The sequence below is a fragment of the Ornithodoros turicata genome, chromosome 4, assembly GCF_037126465.1.
Source record: "Ornithodoros turicata isolate Travis chromosome 4, ASM3712646v1, whole genome shotgun sequence".
NCBI lineage: Eukaryota > Metazoa > Arthropoda > Arachnida > Ixodida > Argasidae > Ornithodoros > Ornithodoros turicata.
Genome location: NC_088204.1, coordinates 29,344,549 through 29,356,704, shown reverse-complemented (window position 1 = coordinate 29,356,704; position 12,156 = coordinate 29,344,549). Strand labels below are relative to the sequence as shown.

At 44.7% G+C, this 12,156-nt stretch overlaps 1 protein-coding gene across 1 annotated transcript in view; it reads left to right on the top strand.

Annotated features, from left to right (window-relative positions):
* Positions 1 to 12,156, top strand: part of LOC135392248 (uncharacterized) — a 76,423-nt gene that overhangs the window by 48,068 nt on the left and 16,199 nt on the right. The window contains exons 5-10 of the mRNA XM_064622967.1: positions 82 to 117; positions 1,439 to 1,468; positions 1,545 to 1,581; positions 1,821 to 1,864; positions 4,969 to 5,007; positions 7,333 to 7,371. Of these exons, the coding sequence (XP_064479037.1) occupies positions 82 to 117; positions 1,439 to 1,468; positions 1,545 to 1,581; positions 1,821 to 1,864; positions 4,969 to 5,007; positions 7,333 to 7,371 (225 nt within the window). The remainder of the gene's footprint in view (positions 1 to 81; positions 118 to 1,438; positions 1,469 to 1,544; positions 1,582 to 1,820; positions 1,865 to 4,968; positions 5,008 to 7,332; positions 7,372 to 12,156) is intronic.

Sequence of the window (12,156 nt, the reverse complement as noted above, 5' to 3'; positions counted from 1 at the left end):
TGACCAAGAGAGGTTTGAGGAGAAATGAAGCCCCAAGTGGTTGAACGTGCCCTTACCGATCCTTTGGTTCTTGTCTTTCAGTACAGTCCCGGTCGAGGTCGACAGAAACGGTCAACTGTAAGTATATACTGAGTTGCTTCATCTCAGAGCAGGGGGAAATCGTATTCACATTGCGACGTACGATGCATCCAGACGAATATCGTGCGAAAACGGAAGTACGGCGTACTACGTGTAAAGGTCAACCTCCATGGATCGAGAAAGCTGCAAACTTCGCTCAGCGTCGGATGCCCTGCTCGAGGCCATGCCAGATATTTTCGCCCAGTGGCCGCGATTCAGGCTCAACACGACGCCGCTACGAATCTGCTCCGGCTACGCTGCCTTGTCTGCTCTCGTGGATCTTTTCCTGCTTGTTGCTATGTTGTGTTGTCGTCTGCTCGCTGTCTCGCCTACTGCAACGCTAGAACGCCATGCATTATCTGCCAAGAAACATGTTTTAGTGTTCAATAAACAGTGACATCAGAGCGAAACTTACGCACGCTGGCTCGATGTAACAATGAAACAAAATGTAATATGACGTTTCGATGCCTGTTCGGGTATCATCAAAATGAAACAAGAAACAGCACGCCATCCGAGTTCTACTTATAGCTTAGTCATGACCTTGTAGCAATCAGGTAGTGGCCCTTTGTGATTGTTACATGCGTTATCATCACGGTGAATGTGCCAAGATTCCAAAAATTTTCTTACCCCCATCTGTGCTCGTGTGCCACGGTCTTTGCATTGTGAAAGTCAAAAGAATGACCTGTTTTTAGCACGTGCTCGACAAGTTCTGTGCGGTGATTCACTGTCGGTGGTTTTGATATCTGTTGCTGATGTTCTTTCACTCCCGTGGCAAATTTTTGGAATCTTGGCACATTGACCGTGATGATAACGCATGTAACAGTCACAAAGGGCCACTACCTGATTGCTACAAGGTCATGAATAAGCTATAAGTAGAGCTCTGATGGCGTTCTGTTTCTTGTTTCATTCTGATGATGATGCCCGAACAGGAATCGAAACGTCATGTTACCTTTTGTTTCACTGTTACGTCAAGACAGTGTGTGTAAGTTTTCCTCATGATGTCCCCTGGCTTCAGTGACATCAGAGACAGACCTTCCGACGCAGTCTGCCAGCGTTTCGCCCCATGGAGCTGGTGCAGACTAGCAACGAGAGGCAGAACGCGCGTGGCAGTCTGCCGTGTGAATTCGCTTCATGGAGGTTAGCCTTAAGGTTGAACCGAACCAGGTAGAGGGTAGAACCAGGTAGATTCATTCCGGATAGTGGTGCCATGCATGCCCAGTTTCCAATGAGTTTGCACGTTTGGCTAAGTGAGCTGCAGTTAAGCAACAAATTCGCCATGTTCAATGGCACATTGACCCTTGACCGACCCTTTGTGTTTCAGTTACCCAAGATAGCGGGACTGAGACAGACCGTAAGTATACAGGATTGCTTCTTGTCTCCCAGCAGGCTTATGCGTGAGAGGCATTAACTCCGTTCGAACCATGCAGCCCCGAAGAGCGTGGTTACCAACCGCAAAAAGCGTCGGTAAGAACGATTCTATTGCGATTGGTGTCCCAAACCAGATCGTTCTTATTTGCTGAAAAGTGTAGTGTAAAAATGTGCGCCTTTTTATGACTTTCGCTTCGCAGCACAAGTTGCGTTTTCTAGAAATCAGAAGCGATAGCCCTATTATTCAGTGCAACCGTTGTCCTTCGCCGTCTGATGCAATGAAGTTGTCAGTTCGTTCTTCGTCATTATACGCACTGACTCACAGTTCATTTCAGCACAATGTGGTGCCTCGTCGCGCTCGCCGCGGCACTAGCTCTTGGTGAGTATTGACTTAGTCAGAGAACATGTTGTCACCGGTCAGGTTCACACATAACGTCAGTTGAGCAGGGCACTCTGACAAATGATCACTCATGACATAAACAAGCCCGGTCACAACTTCCGTTGTTACGTTGTTACTTCCGCGCCGAAGGCCGCTCGGAACCAGCCGCTATGCAGAATGATATCTTTCACTTTCTGATTTGTTGAAAATGGGAGGCGTACGCCTCAATGCGGCAATTTCAGTAGCCATAGAAAGCCGTATGCGACCCTCTATCTCCTCAAATCAGAAGCGATAATTGTATCCAATCGGCATAGTGGTTGGCGCAGAGCGTGTTTGCTGCGAAATCGGATGTCATTTTGGCAACAAGCCGGAGACTGTGCAGAGAGGCATGATTATTTAATGTATTTTAAAAACTGCTGAATGAGAAAAGACTACCTTACATTTTCGTGACTAATTGGTTCGGGCTCTGAATTTCGAAATGTGATTTGCGGCACTCTACCCTGCACACCTCACACTCTTAAAAATGAACTTCACCTCATAGCACGCTCCTAGCCAACGCTACTGTTCAGAAACACTCTTCAAGCTTGTCTCCAAACTTGAAGATACGTTCACAATGCTGTTTTCATATCATAAAGGGCATGCAGACAGCCTACTAGAAGTATTGGCATGTACTAGGGGCAGTGATGGGCAGTACTTGATGTACCAAGTACTCAAGTAGAACTTTAAGTACATTTCTGTGTTCTTGTATTTTACTTCAAGTACATTTGAAACCGCGTACTTTGTACCGTACTTAAAGTACTTTTTTCCAAATATTTTCCCATCAAGTACTCAAGTACACAAACTTGGGCTCCAGACAAAAAGTCACAAAAGAGTATCAAAAATGCTCATCAAATGCCCATCACTGCTTTTAGTGGGATGCTGTACCAAGAGTGCGTCTGACATTTTACCAAAAAGGATTTTTGTGCTGTTAAAGAGCATATTTGTTGAAGCAATTTTATTGTTGAGAGGCTTGGAACTTGAGGCTTGAAAAGGTATCAACACTTCTATGATTATGTAAAACGAATGGAATGCACAGACATTCCACATTATAACACTGCAACCGGCAGCACAATGACTTGGTCAATTGTCATTTCAGTTCTTCCAATGCAGGGTTCTATGCTTTTTTATATTGTTTTGTTCATTGGCGATTAATAATCATTTTTTATCACAGTGTGTGATTGCATTACATGATGAACACTCTGAAAGACACCCATGCTTTACTTTTTACATTTTACGTTTTTAATTGGTCAGATGGATTAGATTGCTGCAGATCACAGTGAAATAAATATATCACATAAAAATCATGGCTTGCATTGTGCTTCGTCCTTTTTTATTTTCTTCGTATTCTTTTTTAAACATGTTGTATTTCAAAAAGCACCATGGAATGCCCAGAAATATATAACCTCCGTTGGCCTGTACTTTTTCCCCCTTGAAATTTCCTAGCCTGTTATAGCAGAGGATTATTTATTTTTTATTTATTTATTTAAGTAAGTTAAAGACCCCCAGGGGGTATTACATAACGGAGTGAAGAGAAGCACATAAGAAAAGTACTATAGAAACGTGTAACAAAAGTATTAAAAAAGTGAAAAATGAAATATCAAGTTGATAAGGGAAGAAGACCATGTGTACCATGGAAAGAGCATGATGAACCTGAAACCCTGGATTGGAGGAGGGCAGCCTTAAAATCAGCAGGGACGTATACCCGAAACTTTGAAGCTTCAATTTCGGGACTTTTTTTGGGCAGTTCCATTTGCAATATCGAGCGGATTTCTTGGTGGATCTGACTAAGTTCGCTACAGGCTCTCTAATTTTGTAAAAAAAACGTTAGGTTGACTGGGGAAATTTTGAAGTTCAATTAAAGAAATTAAATTTATTTTAATTAAAATCAAATGAAAATATTTTTGCAAGATGGCAAATTCAGTTGCCACACAAATGCCGTTTACCCCGTATTTTTCCATCGCCCCGTTTTTTTATAAAGTCCGAATGACACGTTTTTTGAAACACCCTGTATATCACGATGAGGGGACGAAACAGGTTGTTGCTATTGCTGTGTATAATAAATATTGTTTTGACATTGTGGGGTTGAAATTGGGAGATGATCGTGTCTTCATTGACTGATGGGAAACTTTATACATCGAGGAACAAAAAGAAAGATTAACCAGCCTCGTTGCTGTGACATTCAAAATAAAAAAAAGTAAGAATGAACAAAGAAAAGTAACCTGATAAAAGAAACTTGGAAAGGAGGGTTGCCATCAGCTTTGTGACGTCCAAGCTACGCATGAGACATACAAAGCTGGATACCTGTTCCTTTGCGTGCTTGAATACGCGGTCTTCGTGTGTTTTAAGCTACTACCAATACTGTTTTGTTTTCCATTGGTATTTATCCCCCACCGTTAACCTCCTCCGCAAAACTCAACATGGGCGAAAACGGCCCGTTCAGCAGACGCGCTTCGGGAGCGTTCGGGAGAATCTTCGCATACATCCGTGTTGGCGCGCCACCTGACGGCGTCTTCCGCGAACGGGCCGCCTCGGCTGCGCCGCCCCTCACACCAGACAATATTCATCTAGCTGCCATACTGGCTAGCCATCTACCTGGCTAGCCCCAAGCGCGATAAGCGCACTAGTTTCCGCGGCGGACGTAAAGCCATCGGACGTCCACCAATCAGGGACGGGATTTATTTTGAAGCGTTTATTCGACAGCCTGGATATTCTCATGATTTATATGGAAGAGTTTATTTTGAAAGCTGATCTTGAAGAGATTTATATTTCAACGTTTTATTTTTACATGGGAAAGTGTAGTTAGCAATGAGTCTTTTATCCCTCACGCACGCCTACGGACATATGTTTAGCTTTTAAATTGAGATGGGGCAATCAATTTCTTGCTGAGTCTGAGGACCTAACGGACCTGTCGGCTTCTGTGCCCATGCCTCTCTGTCTTCTTCATGGTCCGTTGCACCGTTCAGAACAAGTTCAACGCGGACGCTGCGATCCCGAGCCGCTGTGTATGGTATCTAGAATATTTTTTTTTATTCCACGAATTAATATTATTGCCTTTACGATTCCAGGAAGCTTCTTAATTTTATATGGCATTGTGCCGGCCTTCCGTAAGTATGCAACAAGGGGTGTTTACATTGAAAGCTACGAACGATACACAGATGCCATTTTTGAACTTCTATGGCCAGGCACATCGATATCCTTTATAGAGCGAGAGAGAGAGATTTTGGGTTTAATGGCACAAAGGCAACAAAGGCCATAGAGCGCCAAAACTTCAGAAGAGCGTATATATGCAACATCATGATTCAATGAAACATGACTCACTAACTCTTCAGTTAAAAAATTTGGGGCGAGGATTGCCCTCCAGAGTTTATTTTTAGCTGGTGGTCGTCCTGTAGTCCGCTGTGGATATTTTCATAAACCTGTAGCCCCTTAAAATGAACACCCTGTAGGTTTCGCGTTATGAATAAGTCATGCTCACAAACTTAATACAGCAGATTCATGTTTTTTGTTCATTTTAGTTCACCTTTTTGTTTCTGTTTTTCCTGAGGCACGCAAAGACGGTTATAATTTGCGTGAATGCAGAGTAACGACTGGACTAACGCGTTTCTTTTCTACTCGTTACTCAATCACATTTCAAGTCGAGTAATTGAACAGTATTCAATTACTTTTTTCCACAGAAGTAACGGTAATCAATTACATTTTGTGGGTAGCGTGCACAAGGCTGTCACCCGCGCATGATAGATAGCATCGCCCGCTAAAATGCGCATGGATACCGTGGCGCGGAAACAAGATGGCGCATGCTCGCTTTTGGAACTCAGTGTCGATAATCTGAAGTGAAGCTTATTTAGTGACTGAGCCACCGAGGTCGTTTGTCCAGATTCATCTTGGCCAGCAACAATTGGTTACGAATGATAGTCTATCAGCACGCCGTTCACCATATTGCAGCATGGGATAGTAATAGAATGGAATGGAATAGCAATAGCACAATCATGATATCAGAACAATAGGGAGCAGACGCATTATTTTCTTTGTGACACATCACGTGATATGCTTGCTGACTGTATTATATTCTGTGCAACTGCCAGCCATGTAGCCATAGCAGAAGCCTGTCATAAGGGCTCATAATGATAATAACGTCCATATAACGACTGCTTATAAAGATCCATCCGCCATTTAGTGCGAACGAGAATATGTAAATCCATAAAGCCTTCCAGTTGTATACTGCCCGAAGGACCTTCCATAACAAAGGCCCAGACTCGATAACTGCAACCACCCCTCAGACTCCGAGACGATCCTATTTTGAGAGAGAGAGATTATGGGTTTAATGGCACAAAGGCAACAAAGGCCATAGAGCGCAAAAACTACGGTGAGTGTGTGAGAGATTATTATGGGAGAGATGATGTGAGAGAGAGTGTGTGTGGTAGTTAAATGCTATCTACAGGTATGAGCAATGAGATGGACCAGGATAAGAGACAGAGGAGGATGACGATTATGATCATGCCGCAATTGGCCTGCTGAATCCAGGGAGCAGGGTCCCCCGTGCTGTACTACCCATGCGCGTTCGGAAGTTACTGCGCACCGAAAATCTCCCCTTCACTCCCCTACAAATTGAAAGCGTGTCCAGTGTCTGCCCGAAAATTCCTCGTTTTTAGCGTCGCGCGTTGTTTATCGGAATTTGTGTTACCTTTATTTGCAAATGTTATCATAAAAGCAGCGTGCTCCGGAGAGAAGTATGCCTTCTTGTATTGAATACGCAATAACAGGGACAGCGCAGGGGACCCTAGTACAGCTCTCGTCAACCTTAACAATAAGGCTGGTCTCGTTCCCGAGAGTGATTACAGCAACCCTTGTGGTCATGATGAAATCTTCATTGAGCAAAATTATTCCGTTCCCCCAGTAACCCCAGGATGGATCTTATTAAGGTTGACGGGAGCTGTACTTTGTCACTGAATTTTTGTCTGAATTTTTGACTGAACTTTGTCACTTTGTTGGCTAAGATGAATCTGGACAACCGACCTCGGTGGCTCAGTCACTACCTATATCCACACTATATACTACGCATAAGATTGTACGCTGCCACTGCAAACGCTGCTATGTTACCTTGTGCGTCACACACGATTTCAACTGCCATCCTCACCTATGCACGTGCTGTGTTATATTATGCGTACGCGTGTGACGTCACATCGCCGTCCCTCTCATATTGCCATCTCTTCATTGCTATCCCTCTCATATCCCTCTCATCCACAGGTACAGTCTGGCAATTTACATTCTGATAGATGTAGCTTTGGCTAAGAGAACAGGGAAAGACGTGTAGGCGACATCGCGATGGCTTATGCATGAACCGTAGATGCTTCTTGACTATTGCTGTGTGAATACATTTGTGCATGTTTCTTCACGTCTGTGCTACTTCTTAAAATCCTCTCTTTATTTAGCACCGGCACATAACAACACTTCACCCCCGTGCCTAACAAGTAAGGATATCGTCTACCGTCTATCGTATACAAGTATACAGGGGGTTGCAAGAGGTAGTGGCCCCTGGTTGCTAGAAAATCTACGTCAGATAAAAATGGTTTTTGCAACACAGACAAGCAGTTACTATTGTAGAAGTTACGAGTGTACCATTAATTAAGCTAATAATAATAATAATTTCACATTAATTAGAAGGTTGATGGCCACAACATATTACTACAATCGTAATTCCCCAAGTATTCGACACATTTCGCATTTCATGAGTATACCGGTACTATCAACAAGGCCTGCTACACTCTAAAAACAGAACTTCACCGCATAGCACACTGTGGTCCAACCATAGCCAAGAATAATAGGGTTATGGCTTCTGATTCGAAGAGAGCGGGGGCGTGCGCTTTTCGCGGCAGTTTTCATATATCCAAATTGTCACAAAATGGCGTACGCCCACCTCTTCTCTAATCAGATGCGATAACCATATCATTCGCGGCAATGGTTGGCGCAATGTGTACACACTGTAGAGAAAAAAAGAAAAAGGAAAGGAAAACTGGCTTATCTCTTCGCAGCCATCAGTTACTCATAACCGCCGACACCAGATGTTCTGTGTTTTCCTTTCCTCCTCTCCATACTGGAACACCGGTTTTTCTGACGGCTGTACGTATTTTCGAAGACTCAATTTTTTGTGACTGATAATGTGTGTTGTGGCCATGGGCTTTCTAGTTGCGCAAAAGGTACTTTCCTTGGCAAATTCCTGACTTTAATTAACATCTGTTTGGGTGGCCTCAACAAGTGCCGTGCACATTTCTACATTTCCCTCGCATTTTTTAATAGTTAGGGGTCACTCTTTCATTTTATCGAAAAGAATGCACCCAGCCCCCTGGCTAGATCCATCTCAAATCAAACAATCCGGTACACTTGATATCTAGAATGAACGGGAAAAAATATATGTTGAAGCCATCGGCGAGTTTCCAAACGCTTTCCGAATTCTCTGCGCTGCGCGGTACGGGAAATAGGAGAGGAGGAAAAAACTGCCTCTCAGAAGACGATGTCGTCGAGCGCAGGTTTGAGCGCTCCCTACAAGGCTATTTCTTCTCGCATTATAGTAATTTCTTGATCTGGCTTTAGACCACTTAGGGCACAATAGGATCCTTCGTTGGCAGTGCTGTACCAGTTTTTGTTTGTCTGCGAAAAAATATCAAAGTTGACTCAAAGTGCCGAAAAACACGATATTCACTGCAGCTTTGCGGACGATGTACAAAACGGATAAGACTGAGCCTTATGCCGTTTGATTTTTCATTCATAGGGCTATCTAATGATGTTTAATTTGTTGCTCTACTCTGTAAGGAACGTAAGTGATACCCCTTTTAGTAGCACCATACCACCGAAAAATGACGAATTTCGGAAGCCTTTATTTAAAAAAAAACACCAAAAATTTGCCTCGAAAATTTTATATGTTGTAGGTGGTTCCTTAGACTATGCACAGAAGCAAAATCAAAATTCGGACTTGATAGGTAGGCGCACTGTGAATTTTTTGCCAGCCCTATACGCGGAGCGCATTCAAGTGGAGGAACAGTGTCCCGCGTGTTGCAAAATCGAATTTTCCAAAGGGACTTTCAACTTCTGTCTTCACAAGTAATTGCTATCATTTGAAACCATTCCGAGGTTTCAAGATTTCCTTTTCAAGGTTCCGAGCGTTTGCGTTCATACAATGGTGTAATCGCTGGATCTAGATTGTGGAGCAACCAGATGTGCTCGCATTTTTTCCGGGATGTCACACATGCATTGCAAGTGCTGGGACCCTGGGAAGAACAGAATGATTTTACATCTTTGTAAGAGGTATATATGTTCAGGGTTATACTCAACAAGCATATTTACTGTACGTATTATGGCAGGAGGGACGCAGTGACTTCCAGTATTCTTTGAAATATTTCCTTTCCTACGGCCCCATGACCTCGGACGGGGGAAATTGCACTGAGGAAAATGTTGTTGTGTAGTGTCATACGCACACACTCAAGGCTAATTCACGATGCTTTTTGTGAACCTTGCCGAAACAGCCCGACTGGCGCCGCTGTCCAATATGTTACTCGGTTCGACATGCTGCGACCATGGGAAGGTCCGCATCGCATTTGCTGCCTGAAGACACCTTGCGCAAAGTTTCGCTACACACAGAAGACGCTTCACTCACTTCTCGACCAGAGAAGTGCACGGAGTGCCCTTATACAGAATGTGCGACGACATCTGCATTGCTGTAGTGTGTCGTCCTGGTATCACACCTACCTCAGTGGCCTCTTCGTTGTACAGTGCTGATCGTGTGGATCTCGCTGACTGCCGCCTCATACACAAGAAAAAAGTGCTATAGACAAAGAATTTTGCTTTGCTTCGGAGATCGGCGTAGCTGCCATAAAGACTGTGTTTGCAGCCGATCAAGCCGAAGGCGTAACAGAAATGGGCCAGCTATGCAGAATCTGCCTCAAGTACTTCACAGCAAAGGTGGCTTAATCACAACACGCAGCAATGTTGCCCACATTTGAAAGAAAATCTGATAAGAACCTGACATCAAAAGTAACATTAAGGAAAGTGGCTTCCACAACGGCCTAAAGCAGTTCATGACACGAGCACTCTCATCCACCCGGAATGCTCTGCATAACTTACGTTACCTTCTTACCTTCGTCTTCTTCGCTGTCAAGTTCTTGTTATTCCGTGTACTGTAAATATGCTTCGATATGTACCGTCACCGTGGACAAATATACCTCTTATAAAGACGCAAAAGTATTCTAAAGCATTCTGTTCCTCACGGGCTCCCAGCACTTGCAATGCATGTGTGTCATCCCGCAAAAAAATGTGAGCACATATGGTTGCTCGACAATCTACATTCAGCGATTACAACACTATTATGAACGCAAGCGCTCAGAACGGTTTCAAATGATAGCAGTTATGTGAAGACAGGAGTTTAAAGTCCCTTTGGAAAATTCGAAACACGCGGGACACGGTGCCATGGCTTATTAAATTATATTATTATTATTATTATTATTATTATTGCGCCCAGTGCCGACACGTGTGTCATCTGCGCTCTGCCGTTTTACGGTAAACAATCTACTCTGAAGTGTACAAAGTGCGACAAACGGGTGCATGCTAAATGCATGAGCCTTACCTCCGAGGATGCCAAAATTCCGGACGTCGTAAGTCGTTTTTTATGCCCGCTCTGTGACTCTGTGCCATCGCCTTCGGTGACCACTAAGCCTAACGAGACCAACCTGCCATCGTCTCCGGCTTCCCCACCGGGATTCTCCCTGCCCCAACCGGATGGCCTTGACCTCGCTTCCCTACTTCAAGCTGCCCTTCAGGGGATTTCCTTCCTGACCGACGAGGTGGCCGCGCTCCGCCGTGATAACGCCCAACTCAAAAAGGAGTTTCACGAATCTTCTTCAGCTATGGTGATTCAGATCAACTCCCTGCGAGCTGAACTGCGTAAAGCTTCTCTTCGTAGGGATGCAGCCGTCACTCCGAATGTTCGTGCAAATGTGGCGGCGTCGCAACCTCCCTCCCTACCTACTTCGGCCCCATCTAAGGATTTGACTCGAATGCCGGGAGTCACGTTCGCGGCACAGGTCGCTAAAATACCTGTAGGCAACACATCTTCACCAAATCTTTCTAACGGTGAGATGTCGCCGATTGAAATACCCAACGTACGTGCACCTCAGCCCAGAGCTTTCTTCGGCACGTCGATTTCCGAAGGCCTAAGTGCCGTGGAACCGCGCCGCGCCAACAAGGCACTATTCGTCACCAAGCTCCTTCCCGCGACAACCGTGGACGACATCACTGCATTCGTCGCAAAGAAAACTGACTCCTCGTCTATCAAATGCACAAAGTTAAAATCACGTTACGAAACCTATGCCTCGTTCCACATTTCAACTGACGACGCTGCCTTTGACCTCCTTCACGATCCTGCGGTGTGGCCCTCTGGCTGCTTAGTCAAGCAGTTCAGGGGTCGGCTCCACAGCAGCATGATCTACAGTCCCGACCAACATGCTCCCACGGATGGCAGTCAAGAATGAGTGGGCAAGTCTCTACTACCAAAACGTGCGTGGTTTGCGTACGAAGAGTTCGAGCTTTTTCTCAGCTGTGTGTGAGTGCGAATACGACATCATCTGTCTTTCTGAAACCTGGCTAAATGACTCTATCCCGAACAGCGCCTATTTTCCCGATTGCTATAGTGTGTACCGTTCAGATCGCGTTGTTCCTGGGAAAGCTACTGCACGTGGCGGTGGGTGCCTAATTGCAGTGTCTAATGCCATAAAAGTTATACGTCGCCGCGACTTGGAGCAATACCCTGAGTCGGTATGGATAGAAATTCATCGCCTCAATGACCCCAACTTACTTGTGGGTGTCCACTACTTCCCACCATTGTTTAATCCGTCAGAACTCTCACAGTACCTTCTGTCCCTGGAGCCATTACTTGATAGACACTGTGACATCTTCATGTTAGGTGATTTCAATCTACCTCATTTCGAAGCTCAACAACTTTCCCCTGCCGTTCCTCAACCGTCTTACGGTTTAAACGGTGTAAACTGTCTTCGTGACTTTGCCGATTTCTTGTCACTCTCCCAAGTTAACACTGTCCCCAACCATAGGGGACAATTCCTTGATCTTTGTTTCGTCCGCTCGGCCAATTTTACGTCTGTTAGGCCTGCTTCCCCGTTGATTCCGCCAGACAAATATCACCCCCCTTTTGCAGTGTCCGTGCCTACTTCTTTCCGTACTCATCATGTTGCATCCGATATTTTCGATCT